This window comes from Chrysochloris asiatica, unplaced genomic scaffold (assembly GCF_000296735.1).
Source record: "Chrysochloris asiatica unplaced genomic scaffold, ChrAsi1.0 scaffold00045, whole genome shotgun sequence".
Classification (NCBI taxonomy): Eukaryota; Metazoa; Chordata; class Mammalia; order Afrosoricida; family Chrysochloridae; genus Chrysochloris; species Chrysochloris asiatica.
The window spans coordinates 3,346,833-3,359,171 of NW_006408563.1; the positions used below are offsets into that span (position 1 = coordinate 3,346,833).

General features: G+C 42.8%; 1 protein-coding gene across 7 annotated transcripts in view; it reads right to left on the reverse strand.

Annotated features, from left to right (window-relative positions):
• NRP2 (neuropilin 2) overlaps window positions 1-12,339 on the reverse strand; it is a 146,900-nt gene that overhangs the window by 102,930 nt on the left and 31,631 nt on the right. For all 7 annotated transcript variants that reach the window (XM_006861949.1, XM_006861950.1, XM_006861951.1 and 4 more), the window contains one exon: window positions 800-981. In XM_006861949.1, coding sequence (XP_006862011.1) covers window positions 800-981 — 182 coding nt within the window. The remainder of the gene's footprint in view (window positions 1-799; window positions 982-12,339) is intronic.

Sequence of the window (12,339 nt, forward strand, 5' to 3'; positions counted from 1 at the left end):
TTTCTGTATTACCTTTAGTAAAACTTTACTCACATGGGCTACCAAAGAGATTGTCCGATGATTTCCACATTCCATTAGGTCACCTCTCTTTGGAATGGGAACAAATATGGACCTCTTTCAATTAGTCGGCCAGATAGTTGTCTTCCAGATTACTTGGCAGAGATGAGTGAGTTCTTCCTGTGCCGTCTCACTTTCTGGAAAGATTTCAATTTTTATTCCATCAATTCCTGGTGTCTTGTTGTTTGCCAATTCCTTCTATACACCTTGGACTTCTTCCTTCAGTATCTTTGGCTCTTGATCATATGCTACCTCTTGAAAAGGTTGAACATCAACCATTTCCTTTTGGTATAGTTACTCTGTGTTTTCTTTCCATCTTCTTTTGATGCTTTCTACATCATTCAACAATTTGCCCAGAGAATCCTTCAATAATGAAAGTCAAGGCTTGAATTTTTTCTTGAATTTTTTTTTTTTTTTTTGAATTTTTTCTCCACTGATATGGATGTTGTTTATTGGTTCAGTGGTGAGGATTTTTGTTTTCTTTACATTGAGATGCAATCCATACCGAAGGAATGGAACCCAGGAAACCCCAATAAGGCAGTTCTTCTCTGCCCTGTAGGATTCGCATGAGTCAAAATCTACTCAGTAGTACACAAACATAACCACCAAGTGTCTATGCCCCCTTAGCCCTCTTTCTCACCCTGCCTTTACACAGCACCATTTGGCCACACACAGATGGCCATGTCCCATGTTGTCCTCCAAAATGCCCACCTCCTGGGTCTCTACTCATGACCATACTGACCTGTTTTGAAGATCTCATAGCGTAGGGAGAAGCCTGCCCCCTGCCTGGCATAGTCAGAAGTGAACTTGATGTAGAGCACAGAGCCTGAGGAGATGATGGTAGGTGGGGCAATGTTCCCACAGTGCTTTCCCAGGAGGTCTGCAGAATCGCTGTCCCCATCCCGAATCTCAATGAAGTCATACCTAGGTGAGGATGGCAAAGAGAGGCACCCGTGAGAAAAGGTCATACTGTAATTGGTGTACCTGGGTGGCACAAATCTTTAAGCAGTCAACTACTACTGAAAGGCTGGTGGTTCAAACCCACCAGAAGCACCTCAGGAGAGCGGCTGGAAGATCTGCTTCCAAAAGGTTACAGCCTTGAACGGTCTATGGAGCAGAGTTCTACTCTGACACATGGGGCCAGACTTGGAATCCACTCCTGACAGACAACTCATGGTCACAGGAGATGAAAGGGACTACTGTCTCGCTCCAGCTGAAGTGCTTGCTCTCATTCACTTATAGACATTCGGGTGTTTCAGAATGCTAAACAAGGGGCACTTAAGGTTTCCTTGTAGAGACTGGTAAAAATAGATATAGAAGTAGAATTGCTTCACTAAAGCCACAGAGCAAATGTTGGTTGGATTTTAAAGCCTCATCTCTTGCCCACTTGAGAGCCATAGCATCCCTCTATCAAAGATCTCAAAACAAACATTTTTTTTCTTCTTCTTCTTTCCGTAGCATCATTTTTATTTCTGCTGGTGATATCTCTGAATCTTAGTCCCTTCCTCCTCATTCTGTGTTCTTACAAGTTGCTTGACCCCTTTGGGCCTCAGTTGCCTCATCTGTAAAATGATGATAAGATGAGGGTTGAGAAAGGGATGGAATGAGAAAACATAGGTTAAGGAACTAGGCACCCTGCCAGGCACACAGGGGAAGTGTTGGCCCTACTTGTTTATTTCCCTGTCCTGCAAGAAATTTTTCTCCTGGGCCCTCCCCTCTTATTTTTCTTTCTTAGTGACAAGGACTTCTTAGCCAGTCATTTCCCTTCCCGAAATGACTCTGAACTTCATATCAGCAGTGTCTCGTCAACAACATGTTTTTTTTAAAGGAATCAGCATCATATTAGATAAGGCAATAAAAACCTTTCTCCAAAAGCAAGGGGTGAATCCCTAGGGACACAGCATCTCCCAGCACATAACTATTATTCTCAGCAAGAGGCAGAACAGGCTGTGTCCCTAAGCTGAGGCCAATTCATTTCCTAACATTGAATCCACCAGGGAGCAGGGGTCTCTCTGTGTGTGTGTGTGTGTGAGGGGACCAGCCATCTTGAAGACATTCCTGGCAAGGGGCATGGGAGGGTATGCACAGAATATGCCATTTTATCTTTGCGGACACACGTTTTACTGCTTTGGTACGTGCTCTGGCAGTCTTCATGGTGTTGTGTTTGTGTTCCCCTTCTCGACCCTCAGTTAACACTCCTGTCACAATTGCTTAGGTGGGAGACTTATTCCTCACTAGCTCTCTCCAAATTGCTGGCCACTGTAAGGTTATTTACTGAAAACCATCCATCTTTCTCTCCCTCCATCTCTGTTTATTTATTTTGCATCAACCTGTTAAAACAACACATAACAAATCTCTTCCTGAAGGGTAAAGAAAGGAATTGAAAATGCTACACTCCCTCAGATGCTGCCCGCCTGCTCCCTTCTCACACACAGGGGCCGTGGGAGCTGGCTGCCTGTGGGAGAAATGGCTTGTTTAAGCCACAGTGGCTTGAGGCTTCTCTTCAGCCCCCGGGAGCCATATTTCAGATTGCTCAGCCACTTCCAAATAAATAGGACTGCAACGGAAGTATAAGGAGTGGACCAGCATGAGTTCATTCTTAGACCCCAGAGGACTAGAATCTTACAGTCAAAAGAAGCGCTAAAGCTGGTTAGAGTCTGGACACGATAAGATTGGCGGTACTTCCCCCAGGAGCAAGGGAGACATGGCCCGAGATGGAGATGGGCATTGAGGTGGAGGGATTTGGGTAGGTTTGTGATTTCAGTGTGGGAGATCATGCTGACTTGCAACATGTGCTTCCTCACTTTCAAAACAAAAGTGAAAAGCTTAGCTCATCCTCAGAGGAAACTCCCAGGACCTCTTGGAAATCCCCTCTGAGTCATAGTGATACCCTAACACTGTGCTCAAAGGTTAACATGTACCATCACCCGGGCTCCACCTGGAGGAGGGACACCCTGGACAGACAAATCCCGATTCTAAAACTAGACTGAACTGACTTTAGATCCCAGCTCTGCCACTTATTAGCTGGGTGCCCTAAGACAAGTTACTTAACCTTTCTGAGTCTCACAAATGAGGTAATAAGAGTAAATGGGAGGTATTAGAACCTTTCTTGTAGGGCTGTTATGAGAGTTAATATATATAATTAAATTATGTAGTAGATGAATCTATTGAAAAGTTTTCGCAGAGTCTGGCACTTAGTAGGTGCCTAGTAGCATCTTTTCATCTATAATTGTTTCTCATAGTGTCCTGGTGTGGCACTATGGGTTACTGCACTGGAATGCAAAGTCGGTTTGAACAACAAGGTCGTCAATTCAAACCCACCAGCTGTGAGTCGGAATTGACTTGACGGTACTTAACAACAACAACCACAATAGTGTTACTACCAATGACCGCTGGGTCAACACAACCTTGTGTGTCAGAGTAGAGCTGTGGGGCATAGGGTTTTCAGTGGCTACATTTTTGGATATAGATTGCCAGGTCTTTCTTCCAAGGCACTTTTGGGTAGACTCGAATCTACAACCTTTAAGTTAGCAGCCATGCACATTAACCATCTGTGTCACCCAGGGACTCACACAACTATTTCAGAACGGGAGGCTGAGCTGTGGGCCACAGTAGTGACTTTCCCACAGACAGGCTGAGTGGGTAGAGATGCCGCACACACAACAAGGCAAATCTGTCCAAACATCTTAGAGGGCATTTTGGCAAGATGTGACCAAGTTAACATGTATGTACCCTTGAACCCAACAATTTCACTTCTGGGCATTTTTCCTATGAAAAGAATCAGACAATTTTGCATAGCTGTGTCCACATCTTTGTTTAGAAAAGTCTATAAACAGTGAAAAGATGCTTCCTTATAACAGCACAATGTCTAAATGTTCAAAATTAAGAGGCTGGCAGAATAAATTTTATTTATATTTAGAAAATGGGATACTTTACATTTATAACAGTGCTGCAGGTCTCTACTTTTTATTTTTAATGGAAAAATGTCCATGATATCCTGTTGTTATTGCTGTAAAGTGCCATCGAGTCAGTTCCAACCCATAGTGACACTGTATAGGGTTTCTCAGGAGCAGCTGGTGAGCTTGAACCACCAACCTTGTGGTTCAAACAGACTTTGCAGTCCAGCACATTAACCCACAGCACCACACCATGATATCCTGCTGGTGGTATGCTGTGGAGTCCATTCCAATTCATAGTGACTCCGTATATGGTTTCCGAGGCTGCAAACCCTTATGGGAGCAGAAAGCCTCATCTTTCTCCCACAGAACAGCTGCTAGTTTCAAACTGTTGACTTTGACATTAGCATCCTGACTGATAACCACCACACTACCAGAGCTCCTTAGGATATCCTAGTAGGTTGAAAAGAAGCACATAAAAAATTTAGGTATGTATATGTCATACCACCCTCATGAGACACTAGAATTGCTCCATTATGTTTGCTAGACTGTAATCTTTACAGAAACAATTGTTAAGAGTTGAAATCAATTTGACAACATCTAACATCATACACTGCCAGCCTTTCTGCGGCAGAAAGATGAGGCTTTCTGCTCCCGTAAAGATTTACAGCCTCGGAAACCCTGTACAGGGTCACTATGAGTCGGAACCGACTCCACGGCACATAACAACAAAAACAACATCATACACACATACATATGCACACATATATGCACACACATATATACATATTTGTATTATAGGTGTGCATTTTTTGTGTATATATATATATATATATATGCCTGAAAATTATATACTAAAATTTCAACAGTTGTAAGATAGCTGGATGGTGGGAAATTGGTTAATTTTTACTTTTTATTATCTGAATTGTTTACAATTATCCTGCAACATATATAAAGTAAAGCTGTTTCCATTAAAACAGGGATGAAGAACCTTTTTTTCTGCCAACATTTATAACCTAATTCACAGGCCATACAAAATTATCAACTTAAAAATTAACCTGCTATATTTGGTCAAACATTAAATTAACTCACTCCTGTCCTGGTGTGGTGCTGTGGGTTAATGCACCAGACAGCAAAGCTGTTTACATTGCAAGGTTGGTGGTTCAAGCTCACCAGCTGCTCTTTGGTTGCTATGGGTCGGAATCGACCCAATGGCACTTGACAAAAACAACAACGTGATAGAGTCCTGGTGTGGCATTGCAGTATAATGCAATGGGTCATAAGGTCAGTTTGAATTACAAGGTTGGCAGGTCAAACCCACTAACCAATCCTCGGAAACCCTATACAGGGTCACTATGGGCTGAAGCTGACTTGATGGCTCTTAACAACAACAATAACGTGAGGGCATTGTAGGCTAAAGCACGGTCAGCAGTTCAAACTTACCAACTACTCCCATTACAGGAGCTCTATGAGTCCGATCTGACTCCATGGAACTTGAGAACAACAAATGATGGCTGGAACTGCGGCTGCCTTGGCAGGGCCAGACCAAATGATTTCGCAGGACTTATAAGGCCTGTGGGCCTGATGATGCCCACCCCTGCATTAAACTATGTTTGAAAGTAGAAGAGCTGAGAAAACGAATTCAGCTCTCATGATGAAGAAGTAAGTTTCCCATCATCACTGCCATCCTCTGGGTGAAGATTAAACAAGACACAGGGCCTGAAAGAATAGGGCCAGGGACATGTATAGCACACGCTCAATAAAGGCTTGGAAAGAAAACGTTTTCAAGATCACCAGATAGCTCCATTCTTTGTGACAGCAATTTTTCTAGGAAATTTGGTAAGGACATCCCTTTGGCCTCATCAGTCATGGGAGGGTCTATCTGGCTCCCTAATCATCCATGGGGTACTCTAGGGGGTTAACAGAATCAGTGATGAGGCAGGGCTGCCCATCCTATGTCTTATCTACAAAGCCTGCCTCAATATACTCATTAGATGTTGTGTGAAGTTTAGTCAATTTTGACTCAAAGTAACCCTATTAGGACAAAACTGACTTGATGGCACTTAACAGAAACAATCTTTATGGGACCAGATCTTGATGCCTTTCATCCCTCGGGGCTGCTGGTGAGTTAGAACCACTGACCTTATGGTTAGCAGTAGAGCACTTAACCAATGGACCACCACCTGCAATCTTTTTTATTTTATATTATTTTATAATGAGGTCAGCTACAAATACATCCTTACATATCTACAAACACAGAAAGTGAAAGGTTGATTTTTGTTTTTTTCAAGGTTTCTTAAATCAATCTTATTAGAAATTTTTCTCTCAAGAGCTTATTTCTTAAAAGACCCCTCTGGTAAATCCTTTTGTGACGCAAACAATCAACTCTTACTTGGACATTTTAGAAAAACTGGATTTTCCTACCAGGTTTGCTTAAGGGGGAAGTGACCCAGAGTTCCAACTGGTAGGCTGAAATCCCCCTTCCTTCAATGCCCTGGGTTCTGCTCTGTGGTCAATCCCCATTTCACCGCATGATCTCCTGGCTGGGCTTTTGGTACAAAGGGTACAGTCCAATGACATGCTGATTTCATACAGAATGTCTCATTTACCTCCTGTGTGATTGACTCATTGGGGGAAATTTTTTATTATTAGGGATTTGCTACAGCTGGAGTAAATCTCCTTAGAAATTTCAGCGTTGTCAGGTTCATTTGCAGAGCTCGGCAGAGGCTTAGAAGTTTGTCATCTTAGAATAAATATGGTTTTGCATCTAGCATCTCATCTTCAGTGTTTGTTTGGTAAAGGGAATCTGGGGTACAAACTCAGCACTCACCCCCCAACAATTGTCAAGTGGAAAACCCTGAAAATCTACTCTCTTTAGAGCACATAATTCATTTTCCAGATGGAAATGTAAAACAGCTAACAGACATATTAACTATTGTGTTTGCATTTCATTATTCATAATCTCTCTCAAATGAAAAAATTCCTTTCAAAGCTTTAACACTTCCTTTTATTATTATTATTATTTTCCTGAGCTGAAGTAGCCAACTTTACTCCTGATTCTTTTTTCTCTCTGAAATCGTTCTCCGAGTGCCTTTTCACTTTTCTCCTCATAGATTCTGACATATGCATGTTGAACATTTGTCTGGAGAATGCTTTCTGTACTTTCTCTCAACTTCAAAGTCTTAACTTCTCTTCTCAAACCCACAGTCAGGGCGTGGGAATCTTGACGGTGGAATTAACTTTAATAGTCCACGGGAGAGATATGAAAAAGCAACATTCTCATCTCTTCCTCTCATTACTAGGCAAACATGAAAAGAGATTTTCGAGTTCCCCAAACTCTAGTCAAGCCAACAGGGAGGGCACCAAGGGCCAGGGTAACCAAAGGAGGTCATGCTGGATGACTAGCCAAGCCCAGGCCCTTCATCAGGTCAGACAAACATCTAGAAAATATCACACAGAACTTTGTGGCTGTTGCATAGAACTGCTGGTGAGGAGTTTTGTATACCTGTGAGTAAGACAGCTGGGCCTGGGCAAATTAACACACTCGGCTGCTAACCAAAAGGTTGTAGGCTCAATCCACCCAGAGGTGCTTTGAAAGAGAGGCCATTGAAATCAGCCATTGAAAGCCCCATGGAGTACACATGTCCTCTGACACAGGATGAGGTCACCATGAGTTGAAACCCATTCAATGGCAACTCGATTTGGGGTTACCCATTCCTTAGGGTTTGGGTTTACAAAACAGAACACCTGTGGCAAAGTCAAAGTTTAATCATTTTTGCCAGCTGCTTGCACCATAAAAAGAAACCCTGGTGGCACAAGGGGTTAAGTGCTGGGCTGCCTACTGTTTGAACTCTCCAGCTGCTTCGCAGAGAAAGATGAAGTTGTGCAGCAGTTCTACTCTGTCCCAGAGTCACAGTGGGTTTGGTTTTTGCCTCATAAAATATTGAAGCCATTATACTATGAACACACTGAACCCATTTCAGTCTCTAAGCCTTTGAACTTGTTGGTCCCTCTGCCTGCAATGTTGTTGGGTACCGTCAATTCCAACGCATAGCAACGCCATGTGACAGAGTAGACTCGTGCACTGGGTTTGCTAGGCTGTAATCTCTACAGTTCACCAAGTCTTTCTCACAAAGAATCAATGGGAGAGTTTGAATTACCCATCTTTTTGGTTAGCAGTTGAGTGCTTAGCCATTGAACCTGCCTGCAATACTCTTCTTGCACTCATTTCATGACTGGTTGCTTTGCATCCTTCTGGCCTACGTGCAATCCCATGCCTTCAAAAAGTTCTTCTCTAATGCCCTGTCTGAGACAAGACTTTATTCTTTATCTGACCATCTTGCTATTTCCTTTGCAGCGATTGTCACCAATGTACCTGTTAGCTGGGCTATTGCATGAGACAGTAAGCACCATGAGGGTAAGGACCTTGCCTTGTCACTTCTGTATTTATACTATCATGTGGTGCCCTGGCACATAGTAGGGTTCACTAACGTTTTGGAGGGTGAGTAACTGAACAAGGGAAGCTGCGATATCGGTGTCACCTACTAAGAATGTATTGCCGGTTAATGATTTCCCAGGGAGTTGATACGTTTGGTCCGTTTTATGCCCGCTGCCTTTGTGTTGCAATACATTCACTGAGCTATTCTGGCTGTATCTGGAATCCGAAATGTTGCCTCGTGACTCAAAAACACGAAATATAACATTTTAAGTGGAAGAAACATCTCAAATCATGCTGACAGCATTTTCACTATTAGCGGCAAACAAATCAACTATAATTAAAATGCTGTCAGAGTGATTTGAGATTTTTCTCACACTTTCAAAGTTCCATATTTCATGAGTAGATTATCCAGGCCACAGAATTTATCACCTCCTGGAGTGCCTTTCTTCCAGGAAGCTCAAAGGCATCTACAAATGCTGTCTTATTAATCCTTACATTAAAACCTGCAAGGAAAATATGAGAGAAAAACAACACTGTCATGCTCAACTCCCCAAAGAAGAATCTGCCAGAGCCATTCAGAGGTTGCAGGGTAGGTGAGCATGGGTTCAGTTCTCTGGTCAATTCAGGCCCAAAGCCAGGAGGCCTGCTTCTAGGCTCACTCCAGTTGTGCACCTATTCTGGAGAGTGGGGTTTTTAAGAAGCAAATCTCATTTCTTTGAATTTTTCCTTTTCATCATTTTATATGAAGCAGGTATAGAGACCCTGTCAAACAGCTCTGGTAGCACAGTGATTAAGCACTCAGCTGATAAGCAAAAGGTCCAAGGTTTGAACCCACTAGTTGCTCCACAGGACACAAGACCTTGTGATCTACTCCTACAAAGATTCCAGCCTTGGACACCCCATGGGACACTTCTGTTCTGTCCTATAGTATCACTATGAGTCAGAATCGATTCAATAGCATTGGATTTAGTTTGATTTTATAGAGTTCCTGGCTGGTGCAAATGGTTGGCAGGCTCAGCCTCCAACCACAGGTTAGAGTCCGAGTGCATCCAAGGATACCTGGGAAAAAAGGCCATGATCTACTTCTGAAAAATCAGCTGTTGAGAACTCTAGCAAGCACGTTTCTACTCTGACACACATGGGGCCACTGTGAGTCAGAGCTGGGTGCCAACTGGTTTTTAACTGGTATCTCAATGGAAACAGCTCACGTTTTTTGAGCATGTACTTTGGGCCCAGGGTTTATATGTTATATCCGGCCTTGTTAGATTCCTATTCATTTGCACATGAAGAAACTGCATTTTAGAGAGGTCAGAGACTGTACAGGTCCTACAACAAGGTCAGAGCCAAGCTTTGAACCAGGCCGTCTCAGTCTAAGGCATACCAATCTCTTCTCTCTACGTCAACCCTCTTTTGATCACTATTTGCAAGGAATATTTCTTCCATCCTTCCACTTTCAGCCTACTTGTGTCTTTGTGCCTGAGATATGTCTCCTGTAGACAGCATATAGTTGGATCATGTTCCTTTGCCTCACTGTTGAATGAAATCTAATAGCAATAAAAATACCAACCACATTGCCACAGCACAAAAGCATTAGAAAGTTCCAGGTGTAAAGACAGTTCTTGGCCTTAGGTTTCCATAAAATGGGCATAATGTATACAAGAGACTTAACAGAAACTTGCTCTCATTTATTTACCTTTTTAGACAAAGCCTAAAGTACTTGTCAAACCCCATAAACAAATCACCAAACGAGTAATTGGGTGGATTTGGAATTCATGGTTTCAAGACTCATCCAGTAGAAATCTAGTTTGTAAGTGTTCAGAAGGGATAACATATTAATGTTTGTAAGTATGACATGATATTTTTATAAGCACATACACATCCATAAGTGAACATATGGCCCATGGATGGGGAAACTGTATCCTGTATATTTATAATCTCTTCATGCATCATGTAGAGCACATATCTCAGTCCACAGATTTCTGTACAATTCGCACATGAGTTTCAGTAGGTTAGGGAACATCTTTAATCCCATGCAGAAATTTTGCCATGTTTGTGCATATGCATATTTTTTAAAGAAAAATATCAATGACAAAAACAACAAGAATTGAATTGAAACCACTGTTACACAAAAACATATGTGTCTATTACGGTGATGTGTACACAGAATAATGTTCATGTGGACTTTGTGGGCAGACCCACTTCATATCCAGGATTTGCTAGTGGTGTGACTTCAGACAGCTTACCTAACCTCTCTAAGCCTCAGTTTCTCCATCTATACAATGGAAATAATGATATTCAGCATCTTGTGGGATGGCTGGAAGGATTGAGAAGATACACAAATGGACAACAGGCACCAGATGCCTTGATAGATACTGGCTATTTTTAATTATTGTCATCAGTGTTCTACAAAACAAGAATACAAGAATGTCTGCTTTGTTGTTAAGTGCAGTTGAGTTGGTTCTGACCCATAGCAACCTTGTATAGGGCTTCCAAGGAGCAGCTGGTGAGCCTGAATCACCGACCTTGCAGTTCAAACCGACTTTGCAGTCCAGCGCATTTACCCACAGCGCCACACCAGGAGTCTGCTTCAGAGGTTAGTATTTGAGGGAAAGAAGAGTTACATAAACATGATACCTTGGAAACCAAACACATGAGGATAAACTGAAATGTCATTAAGTGAGAGGTAGTCTGTGTCTCTGTCCTCATTCTTGGTGCAAGAGGGCTGTTTCAAAGATTCTCCTGCACAAATCCATCAACAGCGCTTCAGTAACTCCCATTGTTGAAATTTTTATTTCAGTCTCGTATTTCAGAGCTCCTGCTCCGGAAGTGGCCTGCCTGCCTAGGTTCAAATCAGATCTACCGCCTGCCAATGCAGTACCCGTGTCATGAAGAACGAGACACTGACCTCCTGACAACTTAGGCAAAACTACATTAATGGCTGCACATGGTGCCTGACCAGGAGATGCTCAATAAATAGATGTCCCTTGTTCTTGCTGCGATTATCATTATTATTATTTGTTATCTAACTCCAAGGCCTCACACGTCTGTTTGCGTATTTGCTTCAGTGCCAGATACCTTTTTAATAGCGACTGTTTGAAGTAGTTCCTTATTCTCAATCTCCTCACAGCCAGGGCCACCAGAGCTCTTCAGAGGGGAGGAAATCTGACCACCCAGCAAAGGAAGTATATGGGGAGAATAACCCAAAACAAACTGGAAGAATTATTCCAAAAAACCTTGAAGGCAAGAAAATGGAAACTACAAATAACATCTATTTATAATTGCTGCCTGTTTTTCTGCAGAAGCCCTGGGATGATCTAGAGGGCTCTGCAGAGCTCATTGTTCCTCATGGAGCTGGCTGCCAAGAACGCTTCTCAACGTGAGGAAGGAGACTGCTCCAGACAGGGTGTCTGCTAAACCTCACTGAGGTGAACTTCCAGAGAATTAAGGGCACACATCTCCTTCCAGCCTCTGGTTGAAGCCGGCTTCCCCCTCGGTGCCCGATCTGGCTCTCCCTAAGTCATTTGCCTGAGATTGTAGAGACTGGACTCTGCTCAGTTCCTGGGTGAGCAGGCACTCTGGGGACAGGCCTGGATGGAACGAATTGCTGATGGAAAGCAGGGTTTTCTAGGCAGTCAATGCCAGTGTGAAGTTAAAACCACGGGTAGGCTATTTTCAATATGAGTGTTGGGCCTTTTTTCTGTCTGCTGTACTTGCAGCCACCGAGTTAATTCCAAGTCATGGCGATGTCATGTGTTGCAAAGCAGAACTGTTTTGTAAGATTTTCTCAGCTGAAATCTTTAGGGAAGCAGACTGCCAAGGCTTTCTTCTGCAGTGCTACTGGAAAGTGGGTTTGAACCACCAACCTTTAATTTGTTAGCTGAGCAGAAACCATTTGGCCATCCAGGAACCTCTGCCTACTACACACAATACACTATACAATCCTCAGCA